General features: G+C 44.3%; 2 protein-coding genes across 2 annotated transcripts; one reads left to right on the top strand and one right to left on the bottom strand.

Moving 5' to 3' along the window:
• Positions 1 to 3876: 3876 nt before the first annotated feature.
• Positions 3877 to 6043, bottom strand: LOC103631617 (uncharacterized). The gene is made up of 8 exons (XM_008652484.2): positions 5996 to 6043; positions 5663 to 5776; positions 5497 to 5577; positions 4983 to 5107; positions 4718 to 4898; positions 4504 to 4629; positions 4015 to 4392; positions 3877 to 3924 (listed from the first exon to the last, which is right to left on the bottom strand). Exons 1-8 carry the CDS (start codon positions 6041 to 6043, stop codon positions 3877 to 3879), a joined length of 1101 nt encoding a protein of 366 aa, XP_008650706.2.
• A 6404-nt stretch (positions 6044 to 12447) lies between these two features.
• LOC100383478 (Phosphoethanolamine N-methyltransferase 3) lies at positions 12448 to 17316 on the top strand. The gene is made up of 12 exons (NM_001176126.1): positions 12448 to 12876; positions 13076 to 13200; positions 14220 to 14357; positions 14448 to 14585; positions 14819 to 14962; positions 15067 to 15177; positions 15265 to 15406; positions 15494 to 15774; positions 16063 to 16224; positions 16328 to 16381; positions 16626 to 16700; positions 16809 to 17316. The coding sequence occupies exons 1-12, from the start codon at positions 12837 to 12839 to the stop codon at positions 16902 to 16904; spliced, it is 1506 nt and encodes a 501-aa protein (NP_001169597.1). The 5' UTR covers positions 12448 to 12836; the 3' UTR covers positions 16905 to 17316.
• Positions 17317 to 18379: the final 1063 nt, after the last annotated feature.

Below are 18379 nucleotides of genomic sequence, written 5' to 3'. Positions count from 1 at the left end.
ATGATCATTTGATGCATTAGGAATTTTCTTCTTAGGCAACTTGGCACGGGTTGGTTGCCTAGAACTAGATGTCTCACCCTTATACATGAAAGCATGGTTAGGGCCAGAGTGAGACTTCCTAGAATGAATCTTCCTAATTTTGCTCTCAGGATAGCCTGCAGGGTATAAAATGTAACCCTCGTTATCCTGAGGCATGGGAGCTTTGCCCTTAACAAAGTTAGACAAGTTCTTAGGAGGGGCATTAAGTTTGACATTGTCTCCCCTTTGGAAGCCAATGCCATCCTTGATGCCAGGGCGTCTCCCATTATAAAGCATGCTACGAGCAAATTTAAATTTCTCATTTTCTAAGTTGTGCTCGGCAATTTTAGCATCTAGTTTAGCTATATGATCATTTTGTTTTTTAATTAAGGCTAGGTGATCATGGATAGCATCAACATTAATATCTCTACATCTAGTGCAAATAGAAACATGCTCAACATTAGATGTAGAGGGTTTGCAAGATTTAAGTTCTACAACCTTAGCATGCAACATTTCATTCTTAGTTCTAAGGTCGGAAATAGTAGCATTGCAAACATTAAAATCTTTAGCCTTAGCAATTAAATTTTCATTCTCTAATCTAAGGCTAGCAAGAGAAGCATTCAATTCATCAATCTTAGCAAGCAAGTCAACGTTATCATCTCTAAGATTGGTAATTGAAACATTACAAACATGTGAATCAACCTTAGCATTTAAAGTAGCATTTTCATTTCTAAGGTTGTCAATCATCTCACGGCAAGTGCTTAGCTCACTAGACAGTTTTTCACATTTTTCAACTTGTAGAGCGTAAGCATTTTTAACCTTAACATGTTTCTTATTCTCCTTGATTAGGAAGTCCTCTTGGGAGTCCAAGAGATCATCCTTTTCATGGATGGCACTAATTAGTTCATTTAATTTTTCCTTTTGTTCCATGTTAAGGTTAGCAAAAAGAATGCGCAACTTATCCTCCTCATTTTTATCATCATCCTCATCACTAGATGTTTCATATTTAGTGGAGGACCTTGATTTTACCTTCTTTTTGCCGTCCTTGGCCATGAGACACTTGTGGCCGACGTTGGGGAAGAGAAGGCCTTTGGTGACGGCGATGTTGGCGGCGTCCTCGTCGTCGGAGGAGTCGCTTGAGCTTTCGTCGGAGTCCCACTCCCGACAAACATGGGCATCGCCGCCCTTCTTCTTGTAATACTTCTTCTTCTCCTTTCTTCTTCCCTTCTTGTCGTCGCCCCTGTCACTGTCACTAGACATAGGACATTTTGCAATAAAGTGACCGGGCTTACCACACTTGTAGCAAACCTTCTTGGAACGAGGTTTGTAGTCCTTCCCCTTCCGTTGCTTGAGGATTTGCCTAAAGCTTTTGATGATTAGGGCCATCTCCTCATTGTCGAGCTTGGAGGCGTCAATTGGTTGTCTACTTGGTGTAGACTCCTCCTTCTTCTCCTCCGTTGCCTTAAAGGCCACCGGTTGCGCCTCGGATGTGGAAGGCTCGTCAAGCTCGTTGATCTTCTTGGAGCCTTTAATCATGCATTCAAAACTCACAAAATTCCCGATAACTTCCTCGGGGGTCATTAGTGGATATCTAGGATTCCCACGAATTAATTGTACTTGAGTGGGGTTAAGGAAAATAAGAGCTCTTAGAATAACCTTAACCACTTCGTGGTCATCCCATTTTGTGCTCCCGAGGTTGCGCACTTGGTTTACCAAGGTCTTGAGCCGGTTGTACATGTCTTGTGGCTCCTCCCCTTGGCGAAGACGGAAGCGACCGAGCTCCCCCTCGATCGTTTCCCGCTTGGTGATCTTGGTGAGTTCATCACCCTCGTGCGCCGTCTTGAGTAGGTCCCAAATCTCCTTGGCGTTCTTCAATCCTTGTACTTTGTTGTATTCCTCCTTGCTTAGGGAGGCAAGGAGGATGGTTGCGGCTTGGGAGTTGAAGTGCTCGATTTGGGCCACTTCGTCCGTGTCATAGTCCTCATCCCCTATTGATGGTACCTGTACACCATACTCAACAACATCCCATATTCTTTTGTGGAGAGAGGTTAGATGAAATCGCATCAAATTACTCCACATAGCATAATCTTCACCATTAAAAGTTGGTGGTTTGCCTAATGGGACGGAAAGTAAAGGTGTATGTTTAGGAATGCGAGGGTAGCGTAGGGGGATCTTACTATACTTCTTGTGCTCTTGGCGCTTAGAAGTGACGGAGGGCGCATCGGAGTCGGAGGTAGAAGTTGATGAAGTGTCGGTCTCGTAGTAGACCACCTTCCTCATCCTCTTGTGCTTATCGCCTTTCCGATGCGGCTTGTGGGAAGAAGATTTTTCCTTCTTCTCTTTGTGGTGAGAAGAAGATTTCTTCTCCTTCCCTTTGTTGGAGGAGCTCTTCTTCTTCTCCCTCCTTTTGGTGCGGGACTCTTCCGATGAAGTGCTCCCGTAGCTTGTAGTGGGCTTTTCGCCGGTCTCCATCTCCTTCTTGGCGTGATCTCCCGACATCACTTCGAGCGGTTAGGCTCTAATGAAGCACCGGGCTCTGATACCAATTGATAGTCGCCTAGAGGGGGGGTGAATAGGGCGAAACTGAAATTTACAAATATAAACACAACTACAAGCCGGGGTTAGCGTTAGTAACAATAAATGAGTCCGCAAGCGAGGTCACAAAACAAATCCCAAGCGAATAAGCAAATGAGACACGGAGATTTGTTTTACCGAGGTTCGGTTCTTGCAAACCTACTCCCCGTTGAGGAGGCCACGGAGGCCGGGTCTCTTTCAACCCTTCCCTCTCTCAAACGGTCCCTCGGACCGAGTGAGCTTTCCTTCTTCTCAATCAACCGGGAACAAAACTTCCCCGCAAGGGCCACCACACAATTGGTGCCTCTTGCCACGGTTACAATCGAGTGTTGATCACAAGAGCACAAGAGAAAGAAAGAATGCGATCCAAGCGCAAGAGCTCAAAGGAACACGGCAAATCACTCTCTCTAGTCACTAGGGTTTTGTGTGGAATTGGAGAGGATTTGATCTCTTTGAATGTGTCTAGAATTGAATGCCTAGCTCTTGTAAGTGGTTGAGAAGTGGAAAACTTGGATGCTCATGAATGTGGGGTGGTTGGGGTATTTATAGCCCCAACCACCAAAAGTGACCGTTGGCTGGAGGCGTCTGCTCGATGGCGCACCGGACAGTCCGGTGCACACCGGACAGTCCGGTGCCCCTGCCACGTCATCACTGCCGTTGGATTCTAGCCGTTGGAGCTTCTGACTTCTGGGCCCTCCTGGATGTCCGGTGCACACCGGACATGTACTGTTTGATGTCCGGTGCACCGGCATGGGCGATTCTGACTTCTGCGCGCGCTGTGCGCGCATTAAATGCTCCGCAGGGAGCCGTTGGCGCCGCAGGGAGTCGTTGCTCCGCTGGCACACCGGACAGTCCGGTGCACACCGGACAGTCCGGTGAATTTTAGCGGAGAGGCTGTCGCGCGAACCCGAGGCTGGTGAGTTCAGGAGGCCGAGCTTTCCTTGGAGCACCGGACATGTCCGGTGCACACCGGACAGTCCGGTGAATTATAGCGCGCCGGCTCCCGAGAATTCCCGAGAGTGAAGAGTTGGAGTCTGAGTCCCCTGGTGCACCGGACAGGTACTGTTCACTGTCCGGTGGCACACCGGACAGTCCGGTGCGCCAGACCAGGGGTGCCCTCGGTTGCCCCTTTGCTCCTTTATTGAATCCAAAACTTGGTCTTTTTATTGGCTGAGTGTGAACCTTTTACACCTGTATAATCTATACACTTGGGCAAACTAGTTAGTCCAAAGATTTGTGTTGGGCAATTCAACCACCAAAATTATATAGGAACTGGGTGTAAGCCTAATTCCCTTTCAGCAGCGCAAGAGACCGTATCTCACTGGTGTTGCCCTGCAATACAAAAACACTGAGTTAGTTATACCTCTGTTCCATGTGTTGCCATGGGCCAACTGTAGAATTAAATGGTAAATTTGTACGTACTGCTTCTATGTCTGACCGCAAAGATCCTTCGTCGCATTGATAAAATAGAATGTAACCCATGACATAAAACCCACAGTCATTTGATCCAGCTACCATGTTAGGACAATTTTGGCACAAGTCAATTGTGAAGTTACCAAACTTGGGAAAGCATGAACTGGGCCGCACATGTTGTATTGCTTTGTTTAATCTGCTCATAATAACCTTAGCCCAGGGTAACTTTCTGCCACCTGAGCCCAAATGTGCAAAATGATAGTCCTTCCATGTAGTTCCACCAAGTGTTGGTCCATATGGGTTGGAATCTAAAATATGAATGCACTTCTTGACCTTGTTGACAACATACAATGTCCAATGCCCCCTGCTTACCATGGGGACCATGATCTGACCGTGTAAAAAAAGAATAAAATTAACAGGGTAACTTACAAAAGCATAACAATGTGATATGTTACATTTAAAAGGAATTGTGTTTGGATTATGAAATACGATTGTTACCGCTTTGCATTGGTCCAACTCATCTGTCTCAGGCAATGAATTGTCTAGAAGTGTGTGGAGTACAGATTCATCAAAAGGTTGAGGATCGCGACTGTGTCGTTCCTGTTCCTCAAAGTTGAGTATTGACTGCAATAAACAATATAAATGGAGTGAGTGTACTTGGGTTGATCTAATTTGTATATGAAAATGGTGTATGTAAGTTACAATAGTTTACCCCAACATTAACATCAAGAACCAAACTGTTCGAACTCATGGAAGTCTGCTGATTTTTTGCATCATGAATAACACATTGGATGAAACACTGCATGAATCCATTGTCGAGACACTTCCCATCGGCAAAAGATTCATATATGTCAGAACATGTCGCTGAATATTCACCATAATCTATTATGGTCCTGGTGAATTTTTTAAATCAATTAGAAAGGTGGCGTAAATCTACAAGCATATAAACAAATTTAGATTAAGTATGAACTTCGTACCTGCCGGTGTCAGATTGCAGACCACACAAATATTCGCGTAGAGCTAACACAGTTTGCATCTCCGAATCAAGAGAAGCCTGGCCAACCTGTGGAGTGTTTGTAGCTGGATCGGTTTCAACATAAACCTAAAAATATATATGAAAATATACATAAAACTCTGTGAACAATTTTGACAACTATAAAGAAAATGAAAATTACTGAGCTGACATAAAGTGGAATATACGTATGTGGAATGAAGTGTCATAAACTGGCATAAAATTAATGAGATGCCATTACTAATACATATCAAGAGAAAGAAATATTCTTGCAAACTGCATAAATGAATGTGTAATTTATCATAGGCAGCTAGCAGTTATGTCAAAACTGCACGCACATCTACTCAGCATATATGTATATGTAAATGGGCATAACACTGATTTGTAAGATGCATAACCTATTTAGACTGTGAAGCATGGCTGTACAAAATCTGTGATAAGTTGAACACTACAAAGAAAATGTAAATTACTGAGCTGACATGTTCAGATGGAGTCTGATCAAAGCATGCACCACTGTCAGGCAAGTCTGTTTCTGCCACTTGTTGTACGCCGCCAGTAGACTAACAAATGATGGTATAAATGGATTACAAATTTAGTAAACTGCTAATGAGAATATAGAAAAAACACGAGGGGGTTTAGACATACCTTGATTTGCGGAGTCGCATCAAATATCGGCGCGTCAGGATCCATGTGTGGTGTTGCTTTAGGAGTGACGTTTGTATTGGTCGGCATGTTCTTGCCACCGTCACCATGTTTACCCTGAAAGAATTGTAATGGTTATATGCTATTTACATAAAACGATTAATACAACCCTAGAATGAAAAAATACAATGATTGTAAAAACATTACCACTGAGGTTGTAGGTGTTTTGTTCTGTTTCGTTATATTTGTATGAACCAGTAGATCAATATCAGCTTCATCGGGACAACTTTCTAATAGTACACGAATATGCTGTTGCCTTAACAGTAATTCATGTACCTGTGTGTCTGTAAACTTCGTATCCAGCTGAGAAACTGGAGTAGACATATCGGGTACAGTTGGGGGGAGGGGGGGCGGACACGTACATCCTTTTGTACGTGTCATGTAAACAAATAAAACATTGTTAAAAATAATGGCATCAAAACCATATCGATAAATGATTGCATAACTTTTTTATATTGACGTAAATACATTAAACAGACTAACCAGCTGTCTGGGGAAGAATATCATCTGATTTTGATGTGGTTTTCTGCACATCATAAGCATCTTCGTTGTCACCCGCCTCGGCACGGAGGACCTCATCAATTAACTCGCCAAAAACATCAGATAGATTGAATTGTTTCTCAACAATCTGCTGAAGAGTCTGTTTAATAACTGAACACGCCTTACCAACCTCCGCATCAAAATGTGACAGCTTCTCTATGAAACCCATACGGTGGCGGGATGGAAGCTGATTAAGCTTGCTTGATATCAAATCCCTGATGAGCGGGAGTTCGATGTGAATTGAGTGCTGTCCAGATGGGTCAGGACGAGGAACATCAAAAGCGTTGGTCCTGGTCTTATGCTGTTGTAAATTGAAAATTATTAAGTAAATGTATAGCATATAACTGGATATTATGTTGAAATTCTATGACAAACAAATATATAAATAGAATCATGCCTTGAATTGTGCATGAACGGGTGGTACATCTGTGTAGCAGGTCTCTGAGGAGCTTCGGAACTAAAAAAAATGTGTGAGATATGGAGTAAAACTAAAAAAATGATTGACACATAAGAAAAAATACCGAGCAATGTCCAAATGCTTCTTCTCCTTTGCGTATCTTGCCCTTGTCAGCTCTTGTCAGGGCTTGAATAATATTCCTATCAAAGTATTTGATTCGTGGTGTTCCACGTTTGTTCAGGGGTGCCGCTGAGTCATGCAAATGATCCAAATAATACAGCTGCAAAAGGCATAACATGAGTCATTATAAGACATAACAAAAGCATAAACTACGTGTATATGGATTTTGCATACAAGATTATGGGTACATGTAACAGACAAAAAAAGGATATGCTTACAAGAATAATGATGGAACATCCATAGATGGTTGTAGAAACGTTCGTAACGCTCCTGTTATGCCACTTCTTGGCAGCTTGGCATAAATCATTGAAAATAAGCTGGCACCAGTCAATCTGATGGAAACGATCCATCTGCTCGGTTAAAAGAACCTCATGGTTCGTTATTCCCCAGCTGGCAGTAGGGAACAACAACCTATTGAACAATATCAAGAAAAAGCATCTGATGCTTAAATCATCGTCAGAACCTTTCCTCAAACGATCTTGTAGAGCTGTAACCCCAAAATCTTCTTTCGATAGCCCAAGTTCAGCTCTCAAATTGTTGGCAACAACAGCTTCATCGATGCCCAATGCAGTTCCTCCCCCAGCATTCGGTAAACCCAAAATTAGGTGCACCGTATCCTTTGTAATTTTCAGCTCCTTTCCAGGGCCAGCTCGAATTGTCATGTCATTGGGGTCGAGCTTTTCCATCAGCCAAGCTAAGTGTGATCTGCTGCCGAGTGCGTCCAGTCTCATATCAAGAATACTAGAAAATCCCCTACGTGCAATTGCTTGTTGCTGTCTGTCATTTAATATCTGTATGCTTACTAACACATCTTGGGGGTTGCATCTGACGTTCAGCTTCTGCTGGGAAAAATATATAAAATGAATATTGTAAACATTTACATGTGCATAATCGCAACACAATGTTTAACTCAGACATCAAGACAACATGATTTCACGCATAAAAATGATATATTGCCATAGACATAAATATCTAACCTGTCGGGGTGGGGGCACTGCTTTCCTCCGCTTAGTGACTACCTTCTTCAAAACTTTCCCAGGGCTGTCGTCCAATTTACGCTTCTTGGATGATGGCATAAAGTCATCATCCTCATCAGCAGCACGCCTTGTCTCGGGTCTAACAGTCCCCGCCGGAGCACGGGGTATGTCAACGCTGAAGCACTCCTGAGTAGACTGGATTATGATCCGTTTTGGATTGGAAGGTGGTCAGTCTACGTTCTTCATCACTGATGTTCCTACCAAAATGAAACAACACATATACATAAAATACGTAAAGGATCAAAAAAAAAGATAAGCACAAAGTCAATTCAGATCAGTTCATGACCATACATTGCATAAATGTATCAACAAAGCAGCATAACACAATATTGTAAATTGCATAAACTTATGAGACTAACTTGATAAAAAAATCTGCTCATATGCGACATCCAATTAATGTATAACCTGGTTATTTCGTTTGAGCTGGCCCAATTTGAACAGCATTAGGTTTTATGGCATAATGTATTGATGTATGGATCATACTTGTGTCAACAAATCAGCATAACACAATATTGTAAATTGCATAAACTTGTGAGACTAACTTGATCAAAAAAAATCTGCTCATATGCGACATCTAATTAATGTATAACCTGGTTATTTCGTGTGAGCTAGCCCAATTTGAACAGCAATAGGTTTTATGGCATAATGTATTGATGTATGGATCATACTTCTGTCAACAAATCAACATAAACAAAATATTGTAAACTGCATAAAGGTGTGATAGATTGCATAGTATACATTTGTGTCTCCAATTAACTATAAATTTATAATGAATTGGTATTTGATAAATCAAGCAATTGGCAAAATAATAATGTGAACTCTATCTACGATTCAGATTGGAAGAGTTAAAGGTTGATGGCTTACCGGAATGTGGATGGGCCTGGAGGGCGGCTGAATCCGATACACCTGTGCAGGGGACAACCCAACGCGACGCGGGGCTGTGTCAAATGCGTCGGGGACTCGACGTTGGGGACGGACCTCGTGACGGGGTAGGGGACTCGGCGTTCGGCCGCCGCGGTGGAGAAGATCGAGGTCTCGGTCTCTGACGAGTAGGAGAACGCAGGGGCGGCACAACCGCCTCCTCGATTCCGGGGCCCTTGCCGGAGACGAAAAACAAGGCCACGGCCTGTGTGCGGCGGAGAAGGCGAGGGCGTGCGGCGGAGAAGGCGAGGGCGGGTCTCTGCGGTGGTGAAGGAGAATGCGACGGCGGGGGAACTGCGGGGGAGAATCTTAATGCGACAGCGGCGGTTAGTCTAGGGTTCGCCGGGCGCCGAGGAGAAGCAGCATACGGCGGCGGATTTGGCTAGGGTTCGGCGGGAGCGATAGTTACGGGAGAGCTGAGCTGAGAAAACGACGGCTCAGTTCCTTGATTCGTGGGCCCGGATTACGTAAACTGCCTAGATTGCGAGAACACGATCTTTTCGTGGGCCCGGATGCCGCGAGACGTGCGCACACCAAAAGAGTGTAAACGATAACAAAAAGGAGCATAACTCGTATTTATAATTGACGTAACAGTGTATTACAGTAAACCAGTAAAGCGTGCGCGCCGGTCAGAGCACCTGGTCGGTGTCTGGTCGGGGCTTCATGTAGTTAGAGAGAGCCCAGGGCTCTAAATACTATATATATATATATATATATATATATATATATATATATATATATATATATATATATATATATAGATATAGTATGTTCAGGCACCATTGCGTAGTGTCGTCATTTTCAGCACAGCTGCACGGCACACAGAAGGAGACGATCCTCAACAGTCCGCATGCCGCTAAAAGAAGGTGTCAGCCTCATGCCCGACCACGTGGCCTCTCGCTCCGAGAGCCAGAGCAACAGCGCGCATACGGTTTTCTGCATAAACGACCTTTCTCGATTCCTAGCAGACAAACTACGCATTATCTTATGCTCAATCCATTTAAATTATAAATTATTTCAATTTCTGTAGAGAGGAAAAGCGTCTCGAGTTTAACTTAAATTACAAAAAATATATGACATCAAGTATAATATGAAAAGTATAATTGTTGAAGAATCCACGAATTTGACGAATTTTAGACGCTTTAACTCTGAAACAAACATATATTTGGAACGGATGGAGTAAAAAGGACTGATTTTTTTTACCAGTGCGGTAGTATCATCATGAAAGAGACGAAAACACCAATCAAGTGGGGGCCAGGGTACCAAAGGGAATCCACCATGCCCAATTATTTGCCTCCACCTCAGGCAACACCCACACAGCATCCCCCGCCGTCCTACGCAACACCAGAATTCGCCCACCAGATGCACACCACGCGTCTAACGGCCCCGGTCACGTGAAGCACAAAAGAATGCAAGGACCAAAATTGTCCCATGTCGTCGTAGCTTACAGTTTTTTTATTTGGAAAAAAAACAAGAAACATGGTTTGTTTTCCTCATCTACGTTTGCTATAAATGTGGTTTCTCAAATTCACATCCTTAGTATGGACATCTAGTTAAACGTTTCTAAATTACAGGAGAGTTTGGGTTTTATTATCTATGACGTTTGCCATATGTTTTGGATCTACAAAAATAATATCTTGCATTGAACAACTATAACAGTTATTTTTTCCCATTAAACTATATTCTGCATAACTATTGCATGTTATTATGATATTATCTCAACTGTATGTCGTTTATATGTTATAAGTTTGGCTATGTTTTATTATAAAAAAGATAGAAATGTTATATTTCCATAAAATGCCTTCCATTTTTTCGACGATAGGAACACCGGTATTTTTTTAAAAAAGCTAAACAAATTTCGGAAGAAAGAAATAAAGGCAGGCTAAACACGCCGCACGCCAGCAGCGTCGCCAACCAAAATAAGCAACGCATGGTCCATAATCTCGTTCATTTTTTATATTTCTTAGGGCCTGATTGGATATTATATGCTAAAATTTAGAAGGGTGCTAAAATTAGCACATCTTAAAGAGTTAAACTGCTATGCTATTGAAAGATAAAATTTAGCACTTCACTTTTAACACTCTGGTTTAGGTGTCGAAGCGCTAAAGTTTAAATTATAAAAGTTATAACTTTAACACTACGATCCAAACGTGCCGTTAAACCCGAACGATGCTATATATTGCAAACATGCAAAACACTCTCGGGATTGAGGAAAAAGCTGACATGCGAAACTTGTTCCGTTCTGGGCTCTGGCCTCATGGGATTGGGAAGAGCACAGCGGTGCATGCGCAATCAGCTACTCCCTCCGTCACAAAATGATGTGGTTTTGACTTTTGAGACCAAGTTTGACCGTTATTATTTATTTTTATTCTAATTTAGTTTATCATACAACGTACTTTAACTATCAACTATTTTTTATGTATTCATAAATATTTTAAATAAAATAAGTCGGTTAAACTTGAAATAAAAAAGTCAAAAGACTTAGGGTGTGTTTGATTTGGCTTTTGACTTTGGCTTTTATCCCCTAAAAGCCAAAAGGCAAACCAAAAGGATGGATCCAGGAAACAGCTTTTTTTCTAAAAGCCGACTTTCTCGCAGTGCAAAACTGAAAGCACCCCTAAACCTGCTTTTAGTGGCTTTCGGATGGAACTGTGAAAACATATATCGAATAAATTTTAACAGTTTTTAGTGGTTTCCACCAAACAGTTTTTTTAGTTTTTTAACAGCTCACAACTCACAACAATTTTTTTCACAGCTCACAGCCCATAGCAGCTTTTTCACAGCCATAGACCAACCAAACGGACCCTTAGTACTAGCTATTTCTGGTAGTCTGGTCCATGCACATCTTCAGACCGTCCGCGGCGCATGCCGCACGGTGCCCCCTCCCCTAGCACTGTATACGCGTAGGGGGCCTCTAAGCGCGCAGCGCTGGCCTCCAAATGCCCCGTACGCGTTGCAGCGCTAGGGGATGCCGCGCTGCTCCCCCAGATCAAGGGGAGCACTGTAGCGCCTCTTTGCACAGTGCTCCCCTATTTAATAGTTGAAAAAATAGTAATAAAAGATGAAAAGAGTTAGATAATGATATTTTATAATTGTAGTGGAGTATAAGGGATAATATAGAGGGAACCGCTGCGGGAGATGAAAATTTAGGGGGTGAAATATTGATGATATGATACAAAAAGTGATATAGGAGAAAAATTGGTCACGGCTGCGGTCAGTCTCACAAATATTTTAAATAAAATAAGTCGGTTAAACTTAGAGTAAAATAATAAAAAGACTTAGTACTAGTTATTTCTGGTAGTCTGGTCCATGCACCTCGGGCCTCGGCGGCAATAATACTCGTAGAATGTTTAGGCACGTAACAGTGGGGTTGCTCAGTTCGGCGCGGCCCGCGCACTCGCAACCGCGCTGGGAGTCTGGGCTGGGATGCAGCAGAGATGTTAACCGAGGTCGAGACGAGACGAGAGACGGGACGGACGGCCATGGCGCGGCTCTTCCAACGGGAGCAGACGATCCGAGGGCGCGCACTGCCCCACCCAGATCTTCACGGGGATTCTCGCTTCCCCACCGCTGCATCGCCCAAGTCCCAACCGCGCCGCCGCGCACCTATAAAGCCCCGCCCCCCTCCGCAGGACCCGTTCACCGCTCCTTCCCGTTCATCCATCACACCATTCCCACTCTCTCCTCTCCACCCGGCGAGCGGACACCCCCCTGTCCTCTTGACCCGATCCCGTCCCCGCCCGCCCGCCCCGCCGCCGCGCGCGCTGGTCCGGACGCTCGGGCGCTGGTGATCCGGTTGATGCAGCAGCGGGGCCTCGCCCACAACTGCCGCTCCCGCGGCTTCTCCCGCTCCCGCCGCGCAGTCGAGGGCGCCTGAAACGCACCCGCCCCACGCACGCAGCGCAACCGAAAACCCCTCGATCCGGCTCTCCTCGCGCTGCAGCTTTTATAACGCCGTAGACGACAACGAAAGAGAACGGAAAGAAATAAAACCCAACACACCTACCGTCGTCCGTAAAGGAAGGAAGGAAGGACTCGAGAGATGGACACCGTCGGCGTCCCCGTGGTGGCCGTTGCGAATGGTAAGTTGACGGGCGGGCCCGCGGATCCCCCCTTACTGTTGCTCGCCGTAGTGCCGGGCCGAACTCGAACAGGTGGTGGGCGGAGACGGGAGGGAAGGGTTTTCTGGGCTGGTTGGCGGACGGGAAGGGTTCTGTTCTGTTGGGTTGATGCGATCTGACATGGGTTTTGTTTTCGGCGGCGGCTGCGTCGCGCGTGCAGGGATCGGGGAGGTGGAGCGCAAGGTGCAGAAGAGCTACTGGGAGGAGCACTCCAAGTGCCTCACTGTCGAGTCCATGATGCTCGACTCCCGCGCCGCCGACCTCGACAAGGAAGAGCGACCCGAGGTGCTGCATCAACATCCTCCTCTCCGGCTCCCCCCGTTTTCGTTTCCGTTGCTGCTGCTGCTGAATGATTTACTTTTTTTTGGGGGTGCTTACGTTCTGTCCATACCGGAATCTTGCCATATCTCGGACGCAGAAAAATGATTGGCCCGTGCTGTAATGGCACGGCATGGCCTCTGTTCAGCGTTCACCCTCTGGGAAAAAGTTGCCTTGACAGCAACTGCTCGATATGTTCATAACTGGACAGTAATTTTTTTCCCAGGACAGTCGCATCGGCGATATATTGATCAACGAAAACGTGACGATTTTTTTTAAGAAAGCGTTAGAGCTGACAGCTGAGGCAGAGACACTGATGCTGACACTTGCCTTTTGAGTGTGTATGCTCCGTTCCAGTTATGTCCTGAGACCAGCAGATTCACTGCTTCAAATCTGAACATCCTCAGACTTGACACCTAGCCAATTGCAAAGCCAAACGAACCGCTAACAAATCCTTTCTTATTTTAGCACTAAGTGCTTGTGACGTGGCTTGACGACGTTCAACGTGCTTTGCTAATATGAGCTCAACAGAGATGTGCACTAAACTAAATGACAACATAATATCTGTGCCTCGTTGCTTGCTGGTATCAATTATGAAACAGTGCAGAACGATTATGAAACTGTACAGTTGACTTGGAGACTTATGAGATCATAGTATCGTAACTTAATCATTTAATCGATAAAAAAAGATAGACCCTACGCCAAAGGCTAAGTAGGGTCTATAAAGCGAGCAGGGAAATGAGTAGACTCTAGAGAAGTCAGTAGGAAAGGGCAGATCCAGCGCTAGAGGGTGAGGCTGTTTTGAACCCGTGACTCGCCACTATACCAGGCCTACCCTCCTACGTTCATCATAACCGATGAATAGTACACTGTTTTTTTTTCAATAAAGGAAGAGCACCAAGTCATGTCTTAGTTAAATCATGTTTTGTGGGAAAAAAATGTTCAGTAACAATTTGAGTACTCAAATTTTCACTACCGATCTGCAGATCCTGTCTTTGCTTCCCTCTTACAAAGGGAAATCAGTTCTAGAACTCGGTGCTGGAATTGGACGCTTTACTGGAGATCTGGCAAAAGAAGCTGGGCACGTTCTGGCACTAGACTTTATTGAAAGTGTGATTAAGAAGGTGCGTTTTCTACCTCTGGATTCTCATGCATCTGAATGAAATACTTATGTGCTTAGTTACACAAGTTTTCACTTCTTTCTCTTCTTGTAGAACCAAAGCATAAATGGGCATCACAAGAACATAACCTTCAGGTGTGCCGATGTGACATCTAACGACTTGAAGATTGAAGATAACTCTGTTGATCTGATATTTTCAAACTGGCTATTAATGTATCTTTCAGATGAGGAGGTAAGAACCGGAAATACTTATGAGTTATGAATGCTGGTGCGCTATGACCACTCTTTTCAGAAGAAGTGTAGAATATTTACATGCATCAATCGATTCCATCTTTCATCTGATCTCACTTCAATAAACAACACCCATACTAGAAAGCTCTAAACAATTTTTTTTGGAAAAAAAATTAATACTTAAAACCTCGCTTTTCATTACTGTAAGTTTTTAACTGTTAACTCATATTATAGGTCCAAAAGCTTGTGGGGAAAATGGTAAAATGGTTAAAGGTCGGAGGCCATATTTTCTTTAGAGAATCATGTTTTCACCAATCTGGAGATTCCAAAAGGAAGGTGAACCCAACACACTATCGAGAACCAAGGTTTTATACCAAGGTACCAAAGAGCTAGGTTTTATCTTCCATATATACAATCGGTTGGTCACTAATAAACCATACTCTATCATTGTTTTCCAGTAGCTAATATTTTTGTGCACACAGGTATTTAAAGAGGGCCATTCATTTGATCAAGATGGAGGTTCGTTTGAACTTTCTCTAGTGACCTGTAAATGCATTGGGGCTTATGTCAAAAACAAGAAGAATCAAAACCAGGTACTTCTGTGCTTGAATGCGCTTGTTAAATCTTGTGTTGCAGTTAAATTGAAATTACTGACTGACATAAGTAAATAATATCTACAGATATGCTGGTTATGGGAAAAGGTAAAATCAACAGAAGACAGAGATTTTCAAAGATTCCTGGACAACGTGCAATACAAAACAAGTGGGATATTACGTTATGAGCGTGTCTTTGGTGAAGGTTTTGTGAGCACTGGTGGAATCGGTGAGCCCATCAATTGCCTTTGTTTACTGCTAACTCACCAATCATTTATGCTATACATAGATCACACTGTATCCGTTTCATGAACAGAGACTACAAAGGAATTTGTGGGCATGCTCGATCTTAAACCGGGCCAGAAAGTACTTGATGTCGGATGTGGAATTGGAGGCGGCGACTTTTACATGGCTGCAAACTATGATGTCCATGTTCTTGGTATTGATCTTTCGGTGAACATGGTTTCATTTGCAATTGAACGTGCCATTGGACGCAAGTGCTCTGTTGAATTCGAAGTTGCTGATTGCACCACAAAGGATTACCCAGAAAATAGTTTTGACGTCATCTACAGCCGTGACACCATCCTTCACATACAAGTATGTTTCACTCTATAATTCAATCCTTTTCCGTGTAAGTAGTTACTACTTATTTCCACAGTTATATCATGGAATAGAAGAAATGCATCTTCAGGTGAAAACAACTTAAGTTGTGGCACTCTTTCTCCTTGTATGTAGTATATACCAAATTGATAAATGTACTCGAAGTTGGTTTCAGGGAAAAATGTATCCAAGATGTCGTCCTTTAGGTTGTTGATGACATCTGAATGTTAAAGTTAGCATCAAAATCCATATTCCTGACAGATGCCCCGCTTTGTTTTATTATAGGACAAGCCTGCTCTGTTCAGAAGCTTCTTCAAATGGCTAAAGCCCGGCGGCAAAGTCCTAATCAGCGACTACTGTAAGAATCCTGGAAAACCATCAGAAGAATTTGCTGCGTACATTAAGCAGAGAGGCTATGACCTTCACGACGTGAAGGCTTATGGACAGGTTTGTTTCTACTGTTACAGCCACGTATTATCTGTCTACTTGCATTGGAATACGTGGATCAGAAGGGTGAGCTCCTCTAACGACTGGTTATATGGCAACCCAGATGCTGAAGGATGCTGGTTTTCATAATGTCATCGCGGAAGATCGCACTGAGCAGGTTATCACCCTGTCTGGAAATCATCCTCTTGTTGTTGAGCGGTTCCTTTTCTTGTATATTATAATGCTAGCTGAAGGTGAAATCTGAATAGAAGGGGCTGGATATCTTTTTTTCTTTTTTAAGTTGAGAGAAGACTTAATGATGCATGACCTCAACCTTCTGTTTTACCACTGTGCCTTCAATTGTTTTAGGAATCAACTATGCCATGGATATTTTACCCATTTCCATATGCTTTTTCCCCCAGTTCTTGAATGTTCTACAGAGGGAGATAGGTGAAGTTGAAAAGAACAAAGACGCTTTCCTGGCAGACTTCACCCAGGTGATGCATCAAGGAGCTTACCAACTAATTCATGGCCTCCTTGACTTGTGGTCATGCTTCTTTTGAGAAGGCGCCTCTGATTTCTTCCATTCCATATGCTGTTGGCAGGAGGACTATGACGACATTGTGAATGGCTGGAACGCGAAGCTGAAACGGAGCTCTGCCGGCGAGCAGAGGTGGGGGTTGTTCATTGCCACCAAGTGATTTGGCCTGGCAGCAGGAGGGCTCTTCGGAATAAGAATGGATGTGGCTCTAACTCTGCTTCTAGACCGGTGATGGTTCAGCTTAGAAGCAGGGGATCTTCATCATCAGAATAAAAACGTGTGTTGTTGTGTTGCTGTGTCTACGCCACTAGTATTTCTGTTGTTACTTATGTTCTAGGTAAACTGCGCAGCCAGAGCAGAGCTGAAGAATATGTACTGCTTGCTCGCTCTTGTGTGGTTGTGTCTACCCCTACTAGCATTTCAGCTTTGTTGTAGGTAAACTGCGAACCCAGAGTTGCAGAACCCGTACTGCTCGTTTAAGTTCATGGTGAACTACGAGCTAAAAGGCTGTTGCCAGAGTCGATGTCACTTGTCACTGGAGGTCCCCGGTTCAATTCAGATGTTGCTTTGGCACGTGCTATTCTTTTGGACGGAGGCAGCTAGTGTCAAGTACTTCGTTCGGGAAAAGAGACAACGGAATCCTGCCGGTGTCGGCAATGGGCTAGGCAGCTTCTGGGGCAGGTGGGGTAACATCTATAGATGACCAATAAGCACAAGATCCACGAGCCCGGCACGAAGCCCACTGTTTGGGCATGGTCCGAGCCCGGACTGGCCCGACACGAATAAGCGGACCGGGCTCGGACAGGAAACTAGGCACGGTGGACAAACCCGGCACGGCTCGTTTACCCCTAAGCCCGTTAAGCCCACTTTTTTGCACTAAAACGTGCTTACCGGCCTGTTTGCCCGCTTTTTGGCCCGTTGCGGGCCGGGCTCGGACAGGAAATTGAGCTCGCGGGCTTAGACGGCCGGCCCGGTTTTCTAACCGTGCCTGGCGGGCCGGGCCCAAAACGGGCCTGGCTTTACCGAGCCCGGGCCGGGCCACCCATTTGGCCAAACATCACATTCACACGTCCTACGTGGCATGACTTCCGGTTCCGGCGCGTGTACTGTTGTTTTGGTGGGGATAAAGAAACCCTCAATTTATGAAAGACGTGGCGAGTAACATCACATTCACATATGGATCAGTTTGTCTGTCCAAGTTCTCGCCTACCAATAGACCGTTAACTCAAAGATGGATAGTAAAAAAAAACACCAAATCCAACACGATAGAAATTCATGCACAACTCAATGTGTCGTAGTTTCGGGAACCGGAGATAATAAGATTTGTGTTCAGGAGGGGTGCTATCGCAGACTTACTCTGAATGATGAGCTATAGAGAGCTCGAAGGCGGATCTGAGACAGGAGATATACTGGTTCAGGCCGGAGCCCTAATCTAGTGTAGTGCTGATCGTGTATTGTTTGGAGCGTGTTACAATTGGGTGCTTGTGTACAGTTGTGGATGGATTGGATCAGATTGGATGTCTGTGAAGATGGGGTTGTCTTGCCCTTTTATAGCTCAAGGTTAGACTTTACAATGAGAACTTGTATTTTATCGGGGTGGAGTTTGGCCTCTTTCTTTTGGACATCGTAGCCCCT

The sequence above is a fragment of the Zea mays genome, chromosome 6, assembly GCF_902167145.1.
Source record: "Zea mays cultivar B73 chromosome 6, Zm-B73-REFERENCE-NAM-5.0, whole genome shotgun sequence".
Lineage (NCBI taxonomy): Eukaryota > Viridiplantae > Streptophyta > Magnoliopsida > Poales > Poaceae > Zea > Zea mays.
Note: the sequence above shows the minus strand (reverse complement) of the source record. Positions and strands in the feature narration are given on the sequence as shown.